The sequence below is a fragment of the Beta vulgaris genome, chromosome 1 (assembly GCF_026745355.1).
Source record: "Beta vulgaris subsp. vulgaris cultivar EL10 chromosome 1, EL10.2, whole genome shotgun sequence".
NCBI classification, from domain to species: Eukaryota; Viridiplantae; Streptophyta; class Magnoliopsida; order Caryophyllales; family Amaranthaceae; genus Beta; species Beta vulgaris.
The window spans coordinates 62,349,197-62,376,710 of record NC_079202.1 but is presented as its reverse complement, the minus strand read 5'-3'; the positions used below and the strand labels follow the sequence as shown (position 1 = coordinate 62,376,710).

General features: G+C 35.0%; 2 protein-coding genes and 2 non-coding genes across 4 annotated transcripts; 1 reads left to right on the top strand and 3 right to left on the bottom strand.

Annotated features, from left to right (window-relative positions):
- The first annotated feature begins 213 nt into the window (after positions 1-213).
- LOC104890058 (amino acid permease 1) lies at positions 214-3,979 on the top strand. The gene is given in 7 exon segments (XM_048644542.2): positions 214-364; positions 1,869-2,102; positions 2,192-2,285; positions 2,409-2,583; positions 2,585-2,779; positions 2,864-3,085; positions 3,466-3,979. Coding segments are annotated over 7 exon segments (1,386 nt in total). The 5' UTR covers positions 214-330; the 3' UTR covers positions 3,898-3,979.
- A 79-nt stretch (positions 3,980-4,058) lies between these two features.
- Positions 4,059-4,131, bottom strand: TRNAK-CUU (transfer RNA lysine (anticodon CUU)). Its single transcript has one exon. It is a non-coding gene; the product is annotated as a tRNA-Lys (tRNA).
- Positions 4,132-19,259: 15,128 nt separating this feature from the next.
- TRNAK-CUU (transfer RNA lysine (anticodon CUU)) lies at positions 19,260-19,332 on the bottom strand. The gene has a single exon. It is a non-coding gene; the product is annotated as a tRNA-Lys (tRNA).
- Positions 19,333-22,257: 2,925 nt separating this feature from the next.
- On the bottom strand, positions 22,258-25,283 carry LOC104898325 (F-box protein At1g30790). Its single transcript, XM_010685492.4, has 3 exons — positions 25,078-25,283; positions 23,320-24,613; positions 22,258-22,701 (listed from the first exon to the last, which is right to left on the bottom strand). Exons 2-3 carry the CDS (start codon positions 24,534-24,536, stop codon positions 22,698-22,700), a joined length of 1,221 nt encoding a protein of 406 aa, XP_010683794.2. The 5' UTR covers positions 24,537-24,613; positions 25,078-25,283; the 3' UTR covers positions 22,258-22,697.
- Between the last annotated feature and the right edge of the window lie 2,231 nt (positions 25,284-27,514).

Sequence of the window (27,514 nt, the reverse complement as noted above, 5' to 3'; positions counted from 1 at the left end):
ACCCCCGACCAATTGGTTAAGGGACAAAGTGAGCAACCACTATGCCAAGACTACTTGGTTTCAACTTTCTCTCTCTGAATTTCTTGATAACTCCCTACTTTCTCTATGTTTCACTTATTATGAAGCAAAGAAAATATATGATTATATGAAGTATATATATGCCAGACAAGCCAAGGCATAAATAGAATACTTATGTTACAACTTACAACTACATCAGTATATAAGTGACTCTAAGGAAAAAGTTAGAGATCAATTTTCTCTCACTTGAAACACCCTTAATTAAAGTTTACTTCATATTAATACTGCATCAGCAAAACTTCATCAGCACTAATGAATATCGATGATGTTGAGCGCATTAGAACAGGTACTTGCACTTCTTCCCTGAGGTTTTGCATTATGTTGCATTTTATATATTTATATACACATATATTATTTGCTTTAAGTGCTAAATTTTGGTAGTTTGGAAAAAAAGTTTCACTTAATATTAATAATTAATCAGCACTATTTTTTACTCATCTTACCCTGTTAATAACTAGCTTCTTGTTAGATTATGTCGTTTGGTAATTGGTACGTAAAGTGTAAGAAATTTTATGTTGGAAATCACATTATAATAAAAAATATAATAATTCCTGTTTGAACTTATAAAGTAGTTTGAAACTCGAAAGATAGGTAGATTTTTTTTCTTAAGTTCAAATTTTACATAACTTTAGTTCATTGAGTATTGTTCCTGTAATCATATCATGTTAATTAAACTTAGTTAGCTCGGTCATGGACCTTTGAAGAATTCTATAGTAGCATACAAAACACCATTATTGTAGCTGTAAGCCTGTATAACTGTCTTAGAATGAGCTCGGAAGCTATTACAACACTTTTTTTTTGAACCTTGCTAGGGAAGTAGAAACAAATTATAGTTACATCACAAAAGTAGAAATTTAAGGAAAGAGTTCTATGCAGTGTTACTCCGATACATTTATTTATCTCAAAAATAGGGTGTTGTGGTGTGTCGAGTCTGACACGATATTTTACTTGGATACTTCATTTTAAACTAAAAACTTGACTTTTTTCTATAAAATAGTCGAGTCGAATACTTGAACACTCGTATCCAAGTAGACACTCAATCCGTATATGAGTAACATAGGTTTTATGTCATGAATTGGGTCAAATTAACTGACAAAGAAAGGTAATAATTGCCCTTGAGTTGAGTACTTCAGCTTCTCTTCTTTTTTTTCTTTTTGGGGGAAAGGATTGGTTGGTGTTTTAGTGCACTCTGATGTGTTGCGCACCTCTTGTATAGTACTCTTTTCCAAATAAAGTAGGATACTGAGTGATGCAATACAAATAAGAAAAATAAAAAATGAAGACATATAGAATTACACATGAGAATTAAGAATATAAGCGACTAGCTTGGTACTATTACTACTATATGGATCGTTCCCTTTTTTTTTTGTTATGGTATGGTGTTTGGTAGCATATGGATCATAAATCACTTATAAATAATCACAGTTATATTTATATAGACGAGATTTGATCTCAAGTCTTGAGTATCACCCTTATAAGGACTTTATCATCTAAGTTAGTTGGCATCTACACATAACACTACATTAATAACATTAAATACGCAAACGTTTTCTCTAAAATTGTAAGAGCTAATTAAGTCTAGCTTGGCTTGCATACCTATTTCGAGCCGTGTTTAGGCTTTGGGTCATCATCAACTCTAAATATAATGTACTGTTTCTCCCAAGAAAACAGGAGTAACTAATTAATTAATGTCGTTGTTTTAAGGGAATAATGTCAATTGTTGTTCATATGCAAGAGAATTATTCAATCTGACCAACTTCAACTACAATGTACAATTGTACAATGTACAGGTACTGTATTGACAGCAACAGCACACGCGGTGACTGCAGTGATAGGATCAGGAGTGCTAGCAGTGCCATGGAGTGTTGCTCAGATGGGTTGGATTTTTGGGCCACTTTCCCTCTTTGGTTTTGCTGTCATTACCTACATTACTGCCCGTCTGCTTTGCGACTGTTATCGGACTCCTGATCCGATCAAGGGCCAGAGAAACCGCACCTACATGGATGCTGTTCGAGCTACCTTAGGTGAACCCCGCTCCAAAAAGAATGCGACACTTGAGTTTATCTACTTGGTTAACCTTGATCATTATTTTTCTTGGGCTTCAAAATCTCAGGGAAAAAGGAGGTGTTGATTTGTGCTGTTGCTCAGTATTCTTTGCTATGGGGAACAATGGTTGGTTATGCAATCACAGCAGCAACTAGCATGGTGTAAGTACACTTCTTACAGTTTCAACATGTATTTGTTCAATTGTTCATCACATTCATTCATAATAACTAATAACACAAACAAGTGCACTAACCAAAATCCAACTTACTCGATATGATATTAAGGTCTGTTAAAAGAACAAATTGCTACCACACAGGAACAGCTGAAGCAGTAGTTCATTGTGAAGCATCATCAGGCAACACTTTCCTGCTAATATTTGGAGCCATAAATATTGTACTCTCTCAAATTCCCAACCTCGAGAAGGTGACATTCCTCTCAGTGATCGCGGCCACAATGTCAGTTCTGTTACTCCTTTGTTGCACTATATCTATGTGTAGCCAAGTTCGCTTCTCATCCTAAGCCTAGAGGCACCCTAACTGGTGTTGAAATTGGGAGAAATGGCCTCACTTTGACTTCTAAACTCTGGCAATCTTTTCAAGCTCTTGGCAACATTGCCTTCTCTTACACCTATGCTCAGTTGCTCATTGAGATTCAGGTATGTATAGACTAGTAATCAATAAAATTCGAGCTTATTAGTTTCAGCTTTGACAGTAATATGGTAAGTTTTCTTTGGTTTCAGGACACGCTAAAATCACATCCAGCTGAAAATAAAACCATGAAAAGGGCAACTTTATATAGCATTGCACTGACAACAACCTTCTATGTTTCTTTGGGTTGTATGGGATACCTTGCCTTTGGAAATCAAGCTCCAGGGAATGTTCTTACTGCCTTCCATGAACCCTTTTGGCTAGTTGATCTTGCCAATATTGGAGTGGTTATACATCTAACTGCAGCATTTCAGGTATGTATATGTCAAAGAACCAACTCAACCAAAAGCTTAAGCTGATGGTTGAGGCCCCAGGAATAGATTTATACTCTATCAGTATACATAGATAAGTTAATAAGGATATTACTTTCTCTGTTTTGAATTACTTGCAATTACACTTTAACCAAAAATGTGTGAACTTTTGACCAGTGTTGCAAGTAATATAGAATAGAGTAAGTATTAATTTTTGATAGATTTTTCTTAATACACTAACCTTAGTTTTTATCCACTTTTGTGCGCATATTGTTTTTTTGTTTTATGTCGTTTAACTAATACTGATTTGACTAGGTACGGGTTAGACTATTTGATATAAGAATTTGCGATGAATATAACACTAGTCACTACTACTTGTTCAGGTATTTGCTCAACCTATTTTTGCAACTTATGAGAAGTGGCTGGCAATGAGGTGGCCCTCGTCGTCATTCATCCACAATGCATACACCATTAACATTTCAGGAATAAAGCCATTGAGCTACCAATTCACGCTTTGCCAGCTTCTTCTACGGCCTCTCGTTGTCGTTATCACCGTGCTAACTGCAATGATGTTCCCTTTCTTCAATGCTGTGTTGGGTTTGTTGGGTTCAATTGCATTTTTTCCATTGACAGTTTACTTGCCAGTGAGAATGTACATGACTCAGACCACCATTAAGAAAGGAGGGTTTAAGTGGTTTATGCTTCAAGCATTGTGCTTAGTTTCCTTGCTTGTATCCCTCACTTCTGCTGTGGGTTCTGTTGCTGATATTGTTGACCGCCTTAGCCATGCCAAGCTCTTTAGTGCAAACTTGTAGTTGATTGATTAATTACAAACTCAAATTTTATATAATGCAACTACTTAGAGTGATCTTGAATCTTCATTGCTTCAATTTGTATACTAGTATCTTGTTTAGTGGTTGATTATAATGTGTATTTAATTCATCGAAGGTTTAAAAAAAAAATGGGGAGGAGATGTCGCCCACCGTGGGGGTCGAACCCGCGACCACAAGGTTAAGAGCCTTGCGCTCTACCAACTGAGCTAGACGGGATTTGCACAACTGACACATTATGCATGATTTTTGCTTTTCTAATAATTTGATCACGTTCAAAGTTGGAAGAAAATTCATTTTCATCCACTCATTTTCACTTTTGACATTATTTACAAATTAGTTGATCTTCTAAGAGACCTTCTTTTATTTTTAAATTGGACAACAACAAAAACCCAATATTAAGAAGAGAATCGACCAATTTTTCGAATAAGTGACTAGTTTAATCTATTTAATGACTATTTTAATATACTTAGTGACTAGTTTAATCATAAGTTCTTATATTCTTTAATCCATTCAATGATTAGTTTAATCCATTTAGGGGATAGTTTAATCAACAGTTTTTTCACCATATACCCCTAACAAATATTTTTTTTGCATCATATACCCTTTCAACTTTCCAAATTGGACCCTAAAGGTCTGAAAAAATTGGACTCTGACCCAAACCATTAGGGTCTAGAGGGTCTGCGTCCAGCCCTAAATTCTTTATTTTGCCAAATTTTCAGCATTATTAATATCAATAATCATCTAAAATTTGCCTGAAACAAACACAAAAAATCACATGAAACAAACACGAGAATTCGCATGAAACAAACACAAACATATAAATTGAAAAAAACGAAACAAACACAAACTTATAAACTGAAAAAAGAAACAAAACAAACACAATTCACAAACATATAAACAAAAAAAAATGAAACAAACACAAACATACAAACTGAAGAAAAAGAAACAAACACAACTTACTCAAAATGGGTGTTATGGTGTTTTAGTCTTTTAGAAAATCGATTTGTTTTTTTAAAAAAAAAGTTGAAATTTATATATTAAATAAGTTTAGTGTATAAGGATCGGGTCTGGGTCCAAAATTTTAAGACTCGGACCCAGAACCTAAAAAATCCACCTGGACCCAGACCCTGAGCCTTATGTTATGAGTACTGTTGTATTGATGAATTATTCATTGGGTAGTATCTAGATGGGTTTATTATGAGTTTTTTTTACTATTGTATAGTATTTGGATGTATTTATTGTGAGTTTTTGCTATTAATATTTTGTGTTAGAACCATTGAACAAACTCAGCAAATTTGTATTTATATTTGTATTTTATATCAGATGGTAAAAATAGCAACTAACTCTTGTCTTTTCTTTGTTTTTTTTATAATTTGGTTATTTTATTAATAGGGAAGTCTGGCCCGTGGCCCATTACAACCAAAGACTAATACTTTACTGAATTTGCCATTACATTAGTGGATCCAGGCTATAAACTCATCAGCTCTAGTTAGACCCATCTTTGCCATTGTATCTGCAACTGGACAAGAGTTCCTCTTCCTTTATGTCAAAGGAGCCTAGAGTCTCAATCATCCACAAAGGAAGAGGAACTCTTGTCTTTTTATTTGATTATCTTTATTGTTTTTGTACTAAGATATCTAATGTAACTTATTTTACATTAAGTTTTGTATGTTAATACTTTTGTAAAATTATTTACCCATTCTCTAAGCACCAGGCCAAAAATTGTTTCAACACCGGACCAAAAATTGTCTCAACACCGGACTAAAAGTTTTGTAATATATTTTCGAGCACTAATATGAAATTTATATTTAAACGGAGTTTTAGAATATGGTTGTTTTGGGTTGAAAACGATGACCTTATCTTTGGATACCATACATTCGAAGTTTTATAAGTATTTAGATTAAAAGTATCAGTGATTTAATATATGATAAGTCTTGTTATTAGTACACATCTGCTTATTGTTTGCGACACCATACATTAGGAGATGCGATTTTGTCAGGAGGAGACCAAACCTGTTCGTCATGTCCTTTACTTGCACTATGACCGTGGTGATTCATTTGGATAAGTCATCGGACTTATATTCATTGGGGGTCATTATTTGTTTCTCGTCGTATTTCTTTTGTGTTCAGATGGTCATTATGTCGACGCATGATTACATGGTTTCACATACTGCACTTTTTTTTTGCTGGGACTGTTGATTATATGGCATGGAGAACTAGAGTCGGTTGGAGGCATTGTGGCTTTCTCTTACAGCATTCGGGACAATCCTATTTCTGACGCTACATCATTGGTTGACAGCGCCAATGACGGTTACAGACAGTAGGAGACTAGTTGTTGATGCACGAGTTAGTGATGATCTTCCCGAGCTTTTGGAGGTTTCTAGAGATTTGGTTCGTACTGCACTTTCTGATGATGGATCCGTTCCTTTTTCAAGGCGGCATGTCTTTTGTGTGTTGTGCTTCATGTTATGAGTATTGTTGTATTGATGAGTTATTCATCGGGGTAGAATGTAGATGTGTTCATTATGAGATTTTGCTATTGTATAGTATTTGGATATATTTAGCATGAGTTTTTCTATTAGTATTTTGTGTTAGAACTATTTTACATTAAGTTTTGTATATTAATACTTTTGTTAAATTTTTTTTTACCTATTCTAACACTAGACCAAAAATTGTCTCAATACTGGACCAAAAATTGTGTAAACACTGGACCAAAAGTTTAATATGTAGAGAATTAGTATAATAATAAATGTGCAGCCGTCATTCAAATTTTAATGTTACCAACCTCAAGACAGATGTTTGTGAAGAGGTTTACTATGTTGTTATTGTTGATTTTATGCTTTATTTTTTATCTTGGTGTTTTAATTGGGTGAGATGTGAAATGCTTAATACGATCTAATTACAATGAGGTCACTTGTTTCCCTAGTGTTCATTAATGTGCAAGACTTTGATCAATATATTTTAAAAAATCTCAAAATGAGAGAAGGAAGTAGTGATAAATTTATTATCATTTTACATATTTTATTGTATATTTATGTATTTCACACGTCAAACACAGCAAAAACTTTATCAATGAATAGATTTAACTCATCATCAAGCACCACAGGAAGTCAACAAGAATAATAATTTTTTAACAAAGGGAGTTGATTAAAAACTTTGTATTAGAATTTTTATGTTGTACATTTTATTAAATCTCTCGTGCGTTAGAGACCTATTTTCTAAATTTCTAACTTTAACCCTGGATCCAATAATATTCAGGATCGATCTTGGTATCATGGCAACTGGTGCGTTTGAACAACTCAGATTGATGAAGAGGATAGCTGCAGCACAACAGCTACGCCAAGATATGGGTAGCAGTAGCGGTTGTGTTTTTCGCTGCAGCTTCATTGCTTGCTTCGAAGATTCACCATTCCTTGCTATCATGACAGATGTATGTCTTGGCTAATTTTATCATACTCTATTTAGTACAGTGTCAACTTGGTATGGAGAAAACGGATCCACATACATGATCCATTGTCATTCATAAGTCCAACCCATGATTTTCTTTAAAACTTATTAACACTTACGTATTTAGATGAAAAGTATGAGTGGTTTATATATAAGTAAATTTAAATACAGGATCGTCGGGTTTTAGCAGCTTATATATTATTGATCTATACAATGTCACTGGTACACATCTGCTTATTGTTTGCGACACCGTACATTCGGAGAAACGCCTAAGTCCGGAGGAGACCAAAGCCATTCGTCATGGCCTTTTCTTGCACTCTGACCGCGGTAATTCCTTTGGCTTGTACGATTGATCGGAGCTTGTCAGATGAGTCATAGGATTTCTATTCACTGGGGTCCTTCTTTATTTCTCGTCGGATTTCTTCTGTATTCAGATGATCATTATGCCGACGTATGATTACATGGTTCCACATACTACACTTTTTGTTTGCTTGGTCTGTTGTATATGGGATGGAGAAGCAGAGTCGGTTGCAACCATTGTGGCTTTCTTCTGTATTCAGATGGTCATTATGCCGACAATTACATGGTTCCACATACTGCAATTTTTGTTTGCTTGGACTCTTATCTTTTTATTTGATTATCTTTATTGTTTTTGTACTAAGATATCTAATGTAACTTATTTTACATTAAGTTTTGTATGTTAATACTTTTGTTAAAATTATTTACCCATTCTCTAAACACCATATCAAAAATTGTGTCAACACCGGACCAAAAATTGTCTCAACAACGGACCAAAAATTTTGTAATATATTTGGAACACTAATATGAAATTTATATTTAGACGAAAGTTTGTTTCGGGTTGAAGACGATGACCTTATATTTGGAAAAAATTAGCTATAGTATTTAACATAGGTTATAATGAGGGTGCTCCAAGTTTAATGAGATCAGACATGGTGACGTAAATGATAAAATGGGACACCGATAAATTTTCTTGATATTGGATAAAACAGATCCGAATACATGATCTATTGCCATCCATTTGCCCAACCTATTATCTTCTTTAAAACTTATTAACACGTAAGTATTTAGATTAAAACTAGGAGTGATTTCATATATGACAAGTCTTGTTATTGGTACACAACTGCTTGTTGTTTGCGACACCATACATTCGGAGATGCGCTTTTGTCAGGAGGAGACCAAACCCGTTCGTCATAGCCTTTACTTGCACTCTGACCGCGGTGATTCATTTGGCTTGTACGATTGATAGGAGTTTGTCAGATGAGTCATCGAACTTATATTCATTGGGTTGTTTCTCGTCGTATTTCTTTTGTGTTCAGATGGTCATTATGCCGACGCATGATTACATGGTTCCATATACTGCACTTTTTTGTTGCTGGGACTGTTGTATATGGGATGGAGAACCAGAGTCAGTTGGAGGCATTGTGGTTTTCTCTTACAGCATTCAGGACGTCTTAATTCCAGCGCTACATCATTGGTTGACAGCGCCAATGACGGTTAGAGACAGTAGGAGACTAGTTGTTGATGCACGAGTTGGTGATGATCTTCCCGAGCTTTTGGAGGTTTCTAGAGATTTGGTTCGTACTGCACTTTCTGATGAGTGGATCCGTGCCTTTTTCAAGGCGGCATGTTTTTTTGTGTGTTGTGCTTCCTGTTGTGAGTATTGTTGTATTGATGAGTTATTCATCCGGATAGAATCTAGATTTGTTCATTATGAGATTTTGCTATTGTATAGTATTTGGATGTATTTAGCATGAGTTTTTGCTATTAATATTTTGTGTTAGAACTATTTTACATTAAGTTTTGTATATTAATACTTTTGTTAAATTTTTTTTTACTTATTCTATTAACACTAGACCAAAAATTGTCTCAAACACGGGACCAAAAATTGTCTCAATATTGGACCAAAAGTTTTAATATGTTTTGGAGCACTAATATGAAATTTATATTTGGATTAAGTTAATTTGTTTTGTCTTTACTTGTAATCAATCTTTTCTTCCTAGGGATTGTTTCCTTATTCTCTACGAGTACTATATATTGGATAATATCTACAGTAGAAAAAAATTACTATAATCAACGAGTACGAAACAAATTTATGAATCTTGCAGATATACAAGCTTTCAGTTTGTTGAATGAAAGACCTTACACGTCGGAAACATGTTCAACCCTTCCCCCCATCATGCCTTCCCTCGTCAGCTCCAAAAGCATCCCGCCTGATGACAACTCTGGTGACAGCTATCAAAGTCTCAGCAAAGTTAAATGGGACTTGTAAAAAACCTTCGTCCGACTGATGTTGCTCCAATGGGATCTCGAAGTCGTTGAAAAAGTCATCACCTAGGTCAATTCCTAGACCAGCCACAATATCATCAACCAGCAAAGTCACATCGTAGAAATCTTCCATTTCGGCACAGTCACCTCGAGAGAGGTTGCCATGAAACTCGAGCTCAAATCCATTCCTCAAAAAGATTGGGATCAGATCTCCCTCTTCATCACCGTCTTCCACATCTTCATCATTATCTGTACAAGTGTGGAGAATAATTGTGAATTGTGTTAACGTGTTGTAGGTTAACCTGGCATTTAATATATATAATGTTTACAATAGAGAGCTATGAGAAGAATAATAATTTTTTAACAAAAGGAGTTGATTAAAACTTTGTATTAGAATTTTTGTGTTGTACATTTTATTATATCTCTCGGGCGTTAGAGACCTATTTTCTAAATTTTACCCTGGACCCAATAATATTCAGGATTGATCTTGGTATCATGGCAACTGGTGCGTTTGAACAACTCAGATTGATGAAGAGGATAGCTGCAGCACAACCGCTACGTCAAGATATGAGTAGCAGTAGCGGTTGTGTTTTTCGCTGCAACTTCATTTTTTTTTTATTCGAAGATTCACCATTCCTTGCTATCATGACAGAGGTATGTCTTGGCTAACTTTATCATACCCTACTTAGTATAGTGTCAACTTGGTACGAGACCAAATGTTATTAACCTGTTGTGAATGCCTCTACAAATTGTTTGGACGAAGTTTTGGAATATATTTGTGTTGGGTTGAAAACGATGACTTTATCTTTGGGAGGAATTAGCTATAGCATTTAACATAATCAACTGGGACGTCGAAAAGTTTTCTTGGGATTGTAGAAAACGGATCCACGTACATGATCCATTGTCATCCATAGGTCCAACCCATGATCTTCTTTAAAACTTATTAACACTAAAGTATTTAGATGAGAAGTATGAGTGATTTATATATGAGTAAATTTAAATACATGATCGTCGGGTTTTAGCAGCTTATATATTATTGGTCGATACAATGTCACTGGTACACATCTACTTGTTGTTTGCGACACCGTACATTCGGAGAAACGCCTAAGTCCGGAGGACACCAAAGCCATTCGTCATGGCCTTTTCCTGCACTCTAACCGCGGTAATTCCTTTGGCTTGTACAATTGATCGGAGCTTGTCAGATGAGTCATAAGACTTCTATTCATTGGGGTCAATCTTTATTTCTCGTCGGATTTCTTCTGTATTCAGATGGTCATTATGCCGACGTATGATTACATGGTTCCACATGCTACACTTTTTGTTTGCTTGGACTGTTGTGTATATGGGATGGAGAAGCAGAGTCGGATGCAACCATTGAGGCTTTCTTCTGTATTCAGATGGCCATTATGCCGACGTATAATTACATGGTTCCACATCCTGAACTTTTTGTTTGCTTGGAGTCTTGACTTTTATTTGATTATCTTTATTGTTTTTGTACTAAGATATCTAATGTAACTTATTTTACATTAAGTTTTATATGTTAATACTTTTGTTAAAATTATTTACCCATTCTCTAAACACCATATCTAAAATTGTATCAACATCGGACCTAAAATTGTCTCAACACCGGACCAAAAATTGTCTCAACACCGGACCAAAAGTTTTGTAATATGTTTTGGAACACTAATATGAAATTTATATTTAGACGAAGTTTTAGAATATGTTTGTTTCGGGTTGAAGACGATGACCTTATATTTGGAAGAAATTAGCTATGGCATTTAACATAGGTTGTAATGAGGGTACTTCAAGTTTCATGAGATCAGATATGGTGGTGTAAATGAACAAATGAGACGCCGATAAGTTTTTCTTGACATTGGATAAAACGGATCCGGATACATGATCTATTGTCATCCATTTGTCCAACCTATTATCTTGTTTAAAACTTATTAACACGTAAATATTTAGATCAAAACTAGGAGTGATTTAATATATGACAAGTCTTGTTATTATACACATCTGCTTGTTGTTTGCGACACCATACATTCGGAGATGCGCTTTTGTTAGGAGGAGACCAAACCTGTTCGTCATGGCCTTTACTTGCACTCTAACCGCGGTGATTCATTTGGCTTGTACGATTAATGGGAGTTCGTCAGATGAATCATCGGACTTATATTCATTGGGGGTCATTCTTTGTTTCTCGTCGTATTTCTTTTGTGTTCAGATGATCATTATGTCGACGCATGATTACATGGTTCCACATACTGAACTTTCTTTTTTTTTTGCTAGGACTGTTGTATATGGGATGGAGAACCAGAGTCGGTTGGAGGCATTGTGGTTTTCTCTTACAGCATTCAGGACGTCTTAATTCCAGCGCTACATCATTGGTTGACAGCGCCAATGACGGTTAGAGACAGTAGGAGACTAGTTGTTGATGCACGAGTTGGTGATGATCTTCCCGAGCTTTTGGAGGTTTCTAGAGATTTGGTTCGTACTGCACTTTCTGATGAGTGGATCCGTGCCTTTTTCGATGCGGCATGTCTTTTGTGTGTTGTGCTTCCTGTTGTGAGTATTGTTGTATTGATGAGTTATTCATCCGGATAGAATCTAGATTTGTTCATTATGAGATTTTGCTATTGTATAGTATTTGGATGTATTTAGCATGAGTTTTTGCTATTAAATTTTGTGTTAGAACTATTTTACATTAAGTTTTGTATATTAATACTTTTGTTAAATTTTTTTTTACTTATTCTATTAACACTAGACCAAAAATTGTCTCAAACACGGGACCAAAAATTGTCTCAATATTGGACCAAAAGTTTTAATATGTTTTGGAGCACTAATATGAAATTTATATTTGGATTAAGTTTAATTTGTTTTGTCTTTACTTGTAATCAATCTTTTCTTCCTAGGGATTGTTTCCTTATTCTCTATGAGTACTATATATTGGATAATATCTACAGTAGAAAAAAATTACTATAATCAACGAGTACGAAACAAATTTATGAATCTTGCAGATATATAAGTTTTCAGTTTGTTGAATGAAAGACCTTACACGTCGGGAACATGTTCAACCCTTCCCCCATCAGGCCTTCCCTCGTCAGCTCCAAAAGCATCCTGCCTGATGACAACTCTGGTGACAGCTATCAAAGTCTCAGCAAAGTTAAATGGGACTTTGAAAAAACCTTCGTCCGACTGATGTTGCTCCAATGGGATCTCGCAGTCGTTGAAAAAGTCATCACCTAGGTCAATTCCTAGACCAGCCACAATATCATCAACCAGCAAAGTCACATCGTAGAAATCTTTTATTTCGGCACAGTCACCTCGAGAGAGGTTACCAAGAAACTCGAGCTCAAATCCATTCCTCAAAAAGATTGGGATCAGATCTCCCTCTTCATCACCGTCTTCCACATCTTCATCACTATCCGTACAAGTGTGGAGAATAATTGTGAATTGTGTTAACTTGTTGTAGGTTAACCTGACATTCAAGATATATAATGTTTACAATACAGAGCTATGATTAGTAAAATATCATCTACCCTTTATAATATAATATTATCCCTTTATATATAATATTATCCACTACACCCCCTCAATCTGTACGGGGTGAAAAAACGGATAGATTGGTACGATGCTTCGTAAACAAATCAGTAGATAGACCCTTAGTAAAAATATCAGCAACCTGAGACTGAGTAGGAATATGTCGTACTATAAAACCTCCCTTGGCAACCATTTCGCGAACAAAATGATAATCGACGTCAATATGTTTGCTACGATCATGATGAAATGTGTTAGCAGTGAGACATTGTCACAATAGTCATTTTTGGCTTGCCTAAAGCCTGCCCAAAACCCAAAAAAATTCGGGCTGAAAAAATATGCCCAAAAACGGCCCGGACCAAAATGATCACCTCTAGGTAGAATCTAGATGAGTTCATTATGAGATTTTGCTATTATATAGTATTTGGATGTATTTAAAATGAGTTTTTGCTATTAGTATTTTGTGTTAGAACTATAAAACAAACTCAGCAATTTGTATTTGTTTTTTTTATCTCATATGGTAAAAATGACAACTTACTCTTGTCTCTTTCTTTGATTATCTTTATTGTTTTTGTATTACACTAGCGGAAAAAAGCTCATCTAATCGGGTCAAAATTGTGCTTATCCATCCGCTTTATCCCGAATCAGGTGGCCTCATAGCAGTTCGCAATGATTAATCGATATGGTCCTAAATCGAAACAGTTAATCATTTAACGATTTGGTTTTTGGTGAAAATCGGAGATGTTAAGCAAGTTAACTGCTCCGGTTTTGACCGTTGACCAACCTCAATACCAAAAAAAAAATCTCATCTTTTCATTATTAATCGATACAAAATCAATAGTATATATCAAATCCTCATTTTATTAAGCATATTGTGCTCAATTGAAGCATAAGCATAAATAATTAGATACACAAAAAAATTAGCAACTATAATTTTAACATTATACTCAAAAATAATTAGATACATAAAAATACTCTATATCATCTAGTGCAAAGGCCTCGTTGTCTCTCTATTAAGTCTAACCCACCACCCCATTCTAGGACAGGACCAGTTGGCAATTGTCATAGCAAGTTTTGTTGGATATTTAGAGTATCGGAGTATCAGTTTTCATGTTTCGTTACGTTAAGTCACATAGGATAAGGTGTCGTGACTTAAGTAATATGAATTAGAGTTGACTAATGTACGTAATACATTAGTGAAAGAGCGCTCGCTCGGGCTTGAAGCGATCGCACGAAAACGGCAGGGAATCGAGGAAACGCGCAAAGAGACGAAATGGGAGAAGGAGCGCTCGCTCCTTTGAGGAGCGCTAGCTCCATGTGGCCCGGTTTCAGTTTTGCGTCTTTTCGAGTGACGGTTACGGTTGTGGTTTGCGTTCTTTTAAACGTTATAAAGGCTCTAATTGTTCAGATGTTTCATATGTGAATGAAAAGAAACCAGAGAAAACTCTCTCAAAGTTCCATAGCACAAGTTATCACCATTACTACAAATTCTTACACTCTTTCTCTCATTTGACGAATTTCATATCGAGTGTGATCTTCGTTGTTCTTCTTTGTATATATCTCGGAAGTGAATTCCTTGTAACCCGTGCTTAGTGTAGGGTAGGAATATTGCTTTTCGGAAAGTGTCTGACAAATATAGAGAGAAGAGATGTTGTACTATCGTGTCTCCATTAACTATAATTACATTACTTATATATAGAACATAACATAAACTTAACCTAATAAATTTAACCTAATGGGCCTTGCCCGTAGATATAGACATATGGTCCAATATCCTCTAACACCCTCCCGCAATTGTAATGCCAGTAAAACGAACGTTACAATTGGACAAATAATAACAATAAAAAAACACCACTAAAAATAAAATCGAACTCAAATTCTTCAATTGTTCAATTCTTAAAATCTTCAAATCTTCAATTCTTCAATGAACAACCCTCGTCTCAAGGTACAAGGAGAACCCATAAACCGTGTCTCACGACACACGGAGAGCTAAAACATGTCTCACAATCTGTTTTGAAACAGATCTGAAATTGTGACCAAAGAATCAATTTTTGTGAAAGTTGTGATGGAATGATCATCATCACAGAAACAAAAGAACAAATTTTCGATGGAATGAACATCATCGACATTTTTAAAAAGAAACTGATATGTTTTGAAACAGATTTGAAATTAAGATTAAATGAAACAATACCACCAAAGTGGTGCTTTTTTCAGATTCATTTTGAAGTGATGAATAAAATGAAGTAATAATAACACACCTTAATAAAAAGTAAACCAACATCAATATTTTAATTAATCCATTATAAGTCTCACATGAGACAAAATAATGAAGATGAAAAGAACATAAAAAAGTGGCTAAGAGCCAAATTTGTCATGGTATCAAGAGCCAGTGTGACAAAAAGGTCACGGGTTCGAATCTCATCCACCTCTCATTTCTCAATGGAATATTTAGCTCCAGGTATGAGGGAGACCTGTGTTGTATCCACACTTCAAGCCCAAAGGGATCTTGTGTGAGGGGGCGTGATAGAGTACATATCTATTCCCGGGGCCTCAACCATCAGCTTAAGCTTTTGGTTAAGTTGGTCCTTTAACATGGCATCAGAGCCCGGGTTGCGAGTCTCGTCTAAACTGGGTATTTGATTCCTAACAGGATGTCCAGCCCCTAGCTAGGAGGAGATAATAAACCAATTTATAAGATTAGGAGTGACTCCTCCTATCACCAATTGGTTTTAGAATGGAACCTCCTAACTTGTAAGTGGGCTAAACTCTCCTCCTTCTTATTGGGTTGCCCAGGCCCATTTTCATATAATCTGAAATCTAACAGTGTCCGAACACGCCTAAAAGATTGAAAGTTCATCTAGTAATCATCTTTGTCACCCTCAATTCCATTTCTAACAAGTTATTTATGTAGTGCAATTGTCATAGCATGCTATTTGTGCACTTAGTAAGTTGTAAACCCAGTCACCACATCTTAGAAAGATGTTGAAATGATATTTAACATCACAAATTCACCACCACATCAAACCAAACTTTTGATCTATCAAGAACATAAGATGAATGACTATTAAATCGTAAAACAAACAACATAATATGTAATATAGCTTGTTATGGTAATGCAATAATTCTATCCAACTATCCAAGTCAACCATTACAAACCACATAATCACATAATCTCGAATTTTCGAGGTTAATCCATCATCCAACAATATAGAAAGAAAGATAGAAGGCTAAATCACACCATTTTTATTCCCAATAATACTGGAGATAATCAGATAATAATGACATCAAATTTGCATGCACAACTTTAGATCGCATGCACAACTTTACATCATCTAAATCCAAAAAAATTAAAAATGAAAGATGAAATATAAAAAAACAAATGTGATGCCATTCTTTTCCACAAACAACTCACCTAAACAACTTAGTACCATGTCACTCTATCAACAAAACCACACCCCCCAAAAAAATCAAGAATTCCAAACTTGATCATCGACCTTTAATACTTAAAAATAACCCAGAATTGAAAATCCACCTACCAAAAATTTCCCAATATATTTTCTTAATTCTATCTACATAAATTTCCCATGATATTTTCTTAGAAGCTTTGTAATATAGCATCTATAATATTCATGAGATCATACTATCATAGTAATTGTCAATTGAAAGGACCTGTTATCAATAATGTTACTCTAGAAGTATATGAATTACAACCATTTTCATATTTGATATATTTTCCCATTCGATATCTATAATCAGGCCATAAATAATAATTGATTGAGAAATAAATAAATGGGATGTTTATTATCTTACAGTGAGTCGAGGAGAAACAAACGATGAGTTTGGTTTTTTCTTTTAAATTTAGTGTCAATTAGTTTATTCATATAACAAATGCAATAGTAAACCAATAAAAAAAACTACTTTCAAATTTCAAAGGAATACTGACGGCATATTGTGATTAGAGATGGCAATCGGTAATGGACCCTACTCGGATCTGTGGGTAATCTCAAATTTTGGACCCTATCGATCCGGGTAAGAATAATTCCTCTAGACTGTCCTTGCACAGGACCCTATCCAGAAGTCCATTACAAGCCAGACACTCTTTAACCCCCCCCCCCCCTCCTCCCCTTAAATCCCAAGCAAATACTTGGTGTAGGAATTGAATCCTAGACCTTGCTAGGAAAGATGGAAAAACTCACCAATTGAGCTAATCCCTATTCTTGAAAGCGTTTCCATAATTCATTTCAGGTTTACATACAAATACTGTATATAGAGGTAGATTGGATATGTGGGACAATTTGAATTGCATGGCAAATAATATCACTCGTTAGTTCTAGGAGACTTTAATGAGATTGTTTTTGCTCATGAGAAATCGGGAGTTACTCCCGCCTAAGCAGTTTAGAATGTGGGCCTATAAATCCACTATATATGGACTTCTGCTATCTTTCAGACTTGGGCTTTTTGGAAGTTAATTTATTTGGTTCAATAAAATTAAGAAAAACCCCATTTATGAAAGGTTTGATAGATATTGGGCCTCTCCAAATTGGATTATTGATTTTCAGCACGTCGTAAACAACTTGCTACAGCTTTTGTCAGAACTAAAGTTGTTAACCAGCCCAGACAATTCGAAAACTATCTGAATTCGGCTCGAATCGGCTTAATACCTTAATGAATCGAACCTGAATTACTATCTTATTCGATAAATTTTAAATTACTATCTTCAATATTGGTCTTTAATTCAAATTAGACCTTACGTAAAATATTAAAATCGCACATTACTTAAGAAAACAAACAAAATCCATATTTTCTATATAAAGAGTTACTTTTCCTAACTTCTACTTAGAGTTTCATTTTGTCCCACCTTGATTGGAAAACAAAGCCTAATACTCCTTACCTCTACTTAGAGTTTGGCTGGGTATAAGTATGACATCTTTTGGGGGGTCCTACTATGAAGAGTTTCCCACTGCTTTTAGCGAGTGGACTAATCTCCTGCGAGAGTTTGCATGGGTACCTTAAAAGGCAGCATCCCTCTCAGTTGGGATTTTTTCCATACCCAAGGCTCCAACTCCAGACCTTGATTAAGAAGCGAGATGCTTTTAACCACTAATGCCAACCCCAGTTGGTTATAAGTATGACATTTCTGACTTGGTTAATTAAATTATTATGTTTTGAAATGATTTTATGTAAAACACTAAATTCCAACATAAGTTAGAAAAATAAACAAAACCTTATTTTTTTATAAATAGTTTATACTCCTTAATTTTACTACTCCTCACCTCTATTTAGAGTAAAACATGAATGCTATTGAGCATCGTTTTTTCTTTTTGCAGCAATTGGTGATTTGTCTACCTATCTTTTTCTACACAAAGAGAAGTTTAAGTCATTACTTCTTGATGTGCTAGTCTTTTTGTAGCAATTGGGAAGTTCTAAAGTTTGATAGAGATAGAATAAAAGAAAATACGATAAAAAAATACGAAATACTTGGATACTATGTAAGATAAAAGAAAATTATCTCCAGAGTCTAGACAAACTCATAGGTATATATACCCATCCATGAGATATTCATTTTTTAATCTCACCCATGCCATGTTCAGATCATTTATGGTTCTTAATTATTACTTCCTTTGTTTGGAAATAGTTGCATTTCATGCTTGCCGATGCATGATTTCAAACATTAATATCATCAATTATCAATGAGTAAAAATTATAAAAAGTTAATATTAAAAAATATATACGTTAAGACGAATCTATCCCATATGACTATATTTTTCCTAAAACATAAATTACCAAAGATAATCAAAGTGTAAGATGCAAATAGTAAACACTATACAAATAGTGCAATTATTTCTAAACGGATGAAGTATTTTTTTAAGGTAAGGATCCCATATTACAGACTCAAAATGGCATAAGGTGAGGGTAAGGGTGTAAAAATCTACAAAATATAATGCGAATAGTAAACACTATACAAATAGTACAATTATTTCTAAACGGATAAAGTATTTTCTTAAGGCAAGAATCCCATATTGCAGACTCAAAATGGCATAAGGTGAGGGTAAGGGTGTAAAAAACAACAAAATATAACGCCCACCGTGGGGCTCGAACCCACGACCACAAGGTTAAGAGCCTTGCGCTCTACCAACTGAGCTAGACGGGCTTTTTTTGTTAAATTATATATTTTGTGAGATTTTTCCGCTACATAAGAAAGAATACACCCAACAATTTCAGATGATACTGAAAAAACCGATTCAACACACTAAAATTTCTCAAACTCACTCAATTACATATTCTTCATCTTCATCTCTCTAACACAAACCCTAACCCTAACCCAGAATTTCCCAAATCGATTTGAATTTCATCTTCAACAACCCCAATTTAAACAATGAGCACCGCAAGATCTGCGACACCTTCAATCACTCAAACCCTAACCCTAGAAAACACTCCATCTTCAAATCAACAATCGCAGGAAACCCTAGTTCTTCGCCTAAATCGCAAAAAGAAGGTTTCATGGAAAGAAGGCACAATTAATAACGAATTCATGAACAAGAAGAGCTCCAAGAAATGCTGTATTTTTCACAAGGAGAAACCCTTCGATGAAGATACCAGTGATGATGATGATGATCATGATAAATCTAATTCTGATAAACATCATAATCATGATTGTTGCTCGCATGATGCTGGTTCGAGTAGTAGCGTTGCAAATTAATTCGTGCAAGTGATTGATTAATTGTTATCTCTGATTGTCAGGTATAGAATATAAAAGGGGATCGATTTTACGATTCGTTGATTGATCGTCAAATTTTGAAATTAAAAATTGATTGTTGAGAGTTGAGATGTTACAATAATATGTTATATGTATATGATTAACCTTGTTGGATGATCTGGGTGATATTAATCTGTGTTATGTATCTGTTTTTCAGTTTCCGAGTTTAATTTGTTCTATGTTTATGGTTACTATGTTTTATAGAATCTTTGTTGATGTTTTTAATTAGGAAGAGAGATTGTACTTCTGGATATTGATTAAGCTGGTTTAGGACACAGGTGGTATCTATATTGTTGCCAGATTTGCTATTATTTGTGGTTTAGCTGATATGCTTTTACGGGTTTATTTATTTTCGATTGTAAGGCTAGTTCCGTTGCTCATTTGGAGAGTTTCAAATGAGCGAAAAAGTAAAATGTGAGAGCTCGAGATGAACAGAATTCGGTCTTGAGATTGGACTATTGGTACATCCGGGTGTATGATGTAGGTTTGGGTTTGTGTCTAGATATCTGAGAGATTTGCTGAAGTTTGGATTGTTGATGGAATTTGGAAGGAATGAAAATGAAAATGGAGGTTCTTTTGGTAGCTGGTATAGGAATCAGAAAGCTAGTTTTTGAGCTGGGTTGTAACTAAATCTTGGTTCCTGTATGCACCTACATGCTTCCTTAATTTGACCTATACAAGTACAACATTAACTAGGTAACAATATTGTATCGGTGTCTTGGCGATGCAATTTCTATTACTCGATTCGTTTCGGAGGCTGCATCTTGCATGTTTGCTTGCCTACATTCTCTTGTTGCATGTGGTATAGAAGGAGATAACAATGAAGTGTTGTAACTGTGGAGTATGTAGCTGCTGTTTTAGATGTTATTAAGGGCGTTTCGAGGGACGACTGTATCCTTGCTAAAGAGCCATTCCTCTTCTATCCTCACCTTTTCCCCTTAGGTGTATACAATTCTATTACACATTTGTCTATTGGAAATTTGGAATCCTACTGTATACATCTGTTTTGTTATTACTTTGATTAATTGAAACATTATGGTTGATTGGTTCCTACAGAAAGAGCATTGAGTCACAGGGTGCGTCACTAATTCACCATCAATTCAACTTTTGGTTCACTATTTATAGGTTCCAGGAAACGGAATCGATTACCGATTCCCTTTCTTCATGTTTGGTTTATCCCTCAATCCATTACCATTACTTGGTGGTAATGGGGTCCCCCAATTTTTGTTTATCCCTCAATCCATTACCATTACTTGGTGGTAATGGGGTCCCCCAATTTTTTTTACCTCCCCTCCTCCATAAGTAACAAATCCATTAATTGGTGGTAATGGTTATCATTCCATTTTCATTTTGTGGCTTGAACTACACACCTAATAAATGTAATTATTTTTATTACCATTCTTTCTTCTTTATTTATTTCCATTCCATTAGTCCTTAAGGGCGTTTGGTATGATTAATGAAAACGGAATGGAAAGGATTTGGATAAGAAGGGAAAAAGGAAATAATAATTGTTAGCTTTAAATAAGAAAACAAGCTGGAAAACAAAAATTCCTAACCGAAGTATTTCGATATTGGTTAGTCTTTTTTAGTTGCAACATTTGTCATTTGAATGTTTAAGAGTAGTTGCAATGTGACCTTCTTGGCATGAGTTCTCATCCGCAGTCTTTTCGTCAGTCATCACGTAACACTTCTTTCATCATGCTCTCTCTCTTTATCATATGGTTATCATAAAATGCTCTGCATGAATGCATCACCCTATGTTGCAACTTGGATAAAAGATACGAAAGAAGTATCAAATACAATCCAGCTCCTCAGAAGCAGGCCTTACTCTTAGGATTTAGCATAACCTCAGCATCTATTCTTCTTACAGCAAGCTATATAAATACAGGAGTGTTTTTTTTTTATCTTAAAAAAAAAGACAATTTGTTTTCAAGTTTGCTTTTTAGGCGATGTTCCCCTCCGCCTTATTTTCACTTATTTCAAAGTTTCCTTATTATTTGTTCAGAACTAACAATTCCCTGACCTAACTAATTAAGGTGAAGAGAATAAAGCCTAAATAAATTCAAATAGGTTAAGTTGAGATATCCAAGGTCACTTTAGCGTAATCAGTTTAGGGATAATTTCAGACAAATTAGAGAGTTCTAATAATCAACTAATTTTATGGGATTTTAGATTGAAGAATAGGGCAATCTAAAGACATGAGTTAGATTATCATACACCACCAAGAACACTGGTCACAAACTCACGGTACACCGACAAATACGTATATATCAGCAATTTTGCTCATATGAGCATAATCACACATCAGAAACAGCAGAGTAAAGGATGCAACCATTACATACAATTTTGGATCATCAAATTCTGTTACCAAATACTATATCTATACGACATTGACTAGCTGCAATTCTTCCAAATTTACAAAAGTATCAGTGCGGGGTCTGCATAACTGTAAGCAAACCACATGATCATGCAAACAAGTCATAAGCTGATCCTTAAGTGTAACAGATTTCAAGATTTCCAACAAGCAGTATGCAGACCACATAACCCATACAACCAAGTCATAAGCTGATCCAAATTGTAATAGAGTTCAAGATATCCAACCATGTTTGTGGCTGTAAATTATGAACACGGTCATAATATTATGTTAGCAATTGCATGAAGAAAAATAATAATATGTTCGCATGATGCGTATTCAACAATTCTCGAGCAGCTTCAGGATGTCAAGAGCTTCAAGGCACGGTGCAAAAACTTTTCCAAGTTCAACTGTGGAAGAACATAATTTTCGAGTCAGATTGTTCTCTAGCCGATGCACAAACATGTAAGTTATTAACACAGATTATAAATGCCTAATTTGACAAATTCTCTTTCTTTTTACATTGAATCAATGTTTTACACTTTCAAGTGCTCAAGCAATCGCGTAATGCAAGCTATGCTAGACATTGTACATTTAAAATTGAAGAAACCCTGCCTTTTCGCCTTCCAGGACTTCTTATTCCCTCCGGTGCATTGGTATGGCATAAAACAGAGATGATACATGACTCAGTCATACAGGATAGACAATATTGTACAGATATCATGACTATTAACTACATGTCTTAACTTAAAAGTAGGCAAGAGCACAAGACTTGAAGAATGAGTAAACCCCATACATGTTAGATAACATATAGACTTTGTCAATTCAGGAAAACAAGATCTTTAAATGCACTCTAGTTGTCTATTAAAATGTTGCGATTCATGAGAAATGCAATTAAAAAGACATAACTTTCTAGATGCCAAAAATCTACAAGATCAACTGAGAGAAACTTTCACATAGCTCAGAGCCTCAGACTCTAGTATTAGGAGTTACTAACAGTTGACAATTTTAGCCTAGAAATAACTTACCTCATATGTTCAAGAGGTTCCCAGGTAGCAAGGTTACAGGAATGAGGCATGATAGTCTCATATGCTGTAATGCTTCCGTGCTCCATTTCGATCTCTCTGATTTCTTCAAGCTCAAAGTCATATGAAAATAGTTTCTCTTTTCTCTTAAACACCAATACTTTGGCATTCAGAGCAAAAGAAGGAACTGAATACTCCTCAATATCTGCATAACCCAATATAGCATCTACGCGAATAGTGTGCTGTTTGACCCATTCTGTTCCTTCTAACTCCTTCAAGACCCAAACCTCTATGTGATTCATGTTCAAACTCTTCACAAAGCTCAGGTAACCACCCATTTCGATTAGCCTGTCGTGAATGCACATATTCAATGGAAGGTCAATGATGGTGAATCTTTCATCATCAACCCCCATAGAGATTATGTAATTAGTATCAGAACAAGGAAGCCAGTGCAAAGCTCCAATTGCTGAAATCGGTGCATGGTCTAAATTACTCAAAACTACTCCAGATGGTCCATCAACTGCTTTCCATGATCTTGTCTGTAAGCTCAATATCTCACAAGCAATAAATCCAGACTTATCCTTGAACAAGTGCACCACTTTATAAACACCCTTTGAATGGCTATATACAAATCCATAAGACTCTTTGGAACGTCCCAATCCGTGAGGAAGAGTTCCAAGAGGAAACCCGATTAATTTCCTAGTCATAGGATTCATAACGATTAATTGCCCTGGTTTATCTCGACTGCCAAACAAAGGCTCCTGCAATAAGTGACTCCAATGCTTCTGAACTCCATACATAGAGGTGATCAAAATCAATCCATTGCAAGTGGCTACAACTGAGCCAGAAAAACTAATATTGAGGTCAATAATCTTCGCTTTTTCATTTTCGATCTCCAAGAAATGGATGAACTTCTTTCGTTCAAAACCCGAGCTAGATGGGAAGAAACAGAAATTTTTGGATAGTTCGAGTTGGGTTTCGACATGGAAAGTGTTGGGTCTTTCATTAACAACTATTTTAAATAAGATTGGGGTGATTTCAGCATGAGCATTGTAAGACTCAACAAACTCAGCACAATGTATCATCTTATACCATGTCTTGCACACACAAGTAAATTTCAAAAGGGATTTGATTGGAAGGAAAAGAAAGACGTTAAAAAACAAATCATCAGGTAAAAATGGCACCCAAGATTTCATTTTAGCAGCTCTTTCTTCAAACATTTACAAAATTCTTCTGCTTCTTTTTTATCCCATAATACCTTTCTTCAATCAAACATTTCCTTTTTGTTTCATCTTCCCTGATTTAAGTGATCAAGAAAATTATTATCATTATCAATAGCAATAAGATTGATAAAAAAAAATACTATTTATAACACCAATTAACCCAACAAAAACATAACCCAACAAAAACATAAGATAGAAAAAATATATATAATATCAAAGAATGTGATGAAATTATCCAGTATTCAATGAAATCCAGATAGAATTAGTTACATAACTCAGAAGAGGAGAAAAAATATATCTTGAATTAAATTCAATATAAGACATGAATGCTATTATACTTCATGTGATTTAAACCAAAAATTACAATATCCCCCAGATAATTATAGAAAGTATAATTGCCCACATCAATGATTACTGATTAGGCAACTAATTGATCAGTATCAAAGAAAAATTCAAGTAAGTACACAGAAAGAGAAAAACTTTTAATTAAAAACTTAAAAAAACATAGTGAAATTAAGAGGAAAAGATGATATGATACCACGGTAATAGTGTTATAGACTTATAGTGACATGAGACTGAAGGTGAGGAACACAAGAACAGTTGCTTTTTCTCACAGCAAATTTTGTATGATTTGACGTTGATATCCTTTATCAGTATTATAATTCGGAATCTTTCACTCGTTCGACGTTTAGGGTATACTTAAACAACTCGTGTTTAGATACTCATCGTTTGTATATTCCAAAAATCTTTCCGTCTCTCGTCTCTCGTCTCTCTTCTCTCCCACAAAACCCTAGAGGCTACCAAAGATGTCTTGGCATAGTGATTAAGATTGAGGTACTGTGAACGATAGGTCACAGATTTGAATCTCCCTTCCCCTTCTTTGTACCACCTTCGTGGCTCATATGGATCAAAACAAAACCCTAGAGGCTACCACTATCTTTTTTGGCGCGCTCTTTTCTTCTTTTATTACTCCCTCCATCCCAAAATATAGTTCTCATTTCTATTTTTGGGAACTATATTTTGGGACGGAGGGAGTACTAATTTTTTTTATGTTTATGTTTTTAATAAACTTCAGTTTCTCCCTAATAAAGAGCTTTTCTAATCATATATTGGGTTTTATCTCTCTCCACATAAATTTTAGAAAAATTGTTTTTGGATTTTTGCATAATTCAAGATGTTAATTTGTTGATCGAAATTTGTGCGAAGTTGCAACAATATCAAGACTTCGTTTGCAATCACTTGAATTGAATCCAGTTCTACTTCAAAACTACAAAAGATCGACCGATCCCCTTGCAAGAGGTTATATCTACTCAATGATCGTGGTTTTGTCATATTAGAATTGTATTTATTTTATTTTGATATGTATTTGTTTAGTTTTGACCTTTATTGTAGATGTCGTATGATTTTGAATTATGAATTAATGTTAATTTTTTTTAAAAAAAAACTCGTGTTTTGTGTGGTTACTGGCTAGACCGTGCTGGAGGTCTGGCTAAGGCAAGACCCGCAAGGTTTACGAGTCCGCCACTTCAACCCGATAGATTAAAAAAAAATTATCGTGCTTTTGCTTGTTTAGTACTTTCTCATTTATAAACGCGGTGCTTAAACAGCCTATGGCCCATCGTGCACAACATTGTAATTGTATATTAGGTCGTGTTGTATTTTGAACTACTCCTATCTGATGTCATGTTTAGATTAACTACATATATAAATAATAGATACTTATGATATTTCTATTAGGACATTGTTAGCAAATAACACACTTGAAATTTCATTAGAAACTTTATTAGTTTGTTAACCGTAATTCCATTCTATCAATGCACTAATGCTATATGCCTATAGTTATATTAAAGCTTTTTCTATTTTGCTCGAAAATGCCAAACGAAGGACCTGTAAATTGAGCCAAGTGGGCCTAGAGATGGCCAACAATGTGGGCCAATCTAGCCTATCCAGCCCAATCCACCTCGTGGGTCGTGTGGGTCGGGCCAGTAAAAATCCCAGTCCAGCCCAGCTCGAACCGTGAAATTGGTGGGTGGGCCGTGGACCAGATTTTTTGATCCCAACTTACTAAAACCGCCCAGCCCGGACCATGAAACCGGTCCGACCCGATCCATGAATCATACCAGTGCAATCCAAGTAAATATTGAACCAAATTGTGTATATTTTAATCAAATTGTATATATTCTAATCAAATTGCATATATTATAACTCAATCAAATTTAAAAATAATGAAATTATTCATTAATATTAATATTTGTATATATTTCTAATTCATTTTAAAGATTTTATGTAACAATAATGAATAATTTCAATGATTAAATAATTTTGTAAAAAAAATTCTCATGCCGGCCCGTCAGCCCGGTCCAGTCCACCAGACCCACGAATCGTGAAAACCGGTAACAGACCGGTATGGGCCAAGATTTTTTCAGCCCGCAAACCAGTCCACCCAACCCATGAATTTCACGGTCCGGTCCTGGGCCGTGAAACCTCAGCCCAGCCCACTACGACCCACAATCCGGCCCGCACAACCCGCACTAGTGGCCATCACTAAGTGGGCCTATGAATGGAGCTAGTGGACAGATTTGACTTTTGTATTTTTTTGGCTAAGACAAAGATCTCTTGCAAGTAAATGGAATTTGTGGATCACATTTTGCAAGGATCACAAACGATATTACCTTATGAGAATATAAGGAAACATTTTCTATTGGAAGAACTTTATGAAAAGTTGTCTAAAATGAATTGTTAACTGTTATGCTACAAGATTTTATATACATATTTAATACAAATTACAAGATATTTTTAACCATTTTTACCATTTCGCCATTTTAGAAAGTCTTAACTTTGAAAATCACTTAACTAATAGGAACATAGAATTAGGTGAACTTGGCATATAATCATTAATTGGTTTGAAACTAGGTATTTCATACCTCACTTCCATCATATGTTTTTTTTTTTCCTCTCATTTTCAATAAATGGTT

Excerpts from the sequence above, each read along its gene's own strand:
- LOC104898325 (XM_010685492.4), bottom strand. The coding sequence starts at position 24,536 with ATGTTTGAAGAAAGAGCTGCTAAAATGAAATCTTGGGTGCCATTTTTA.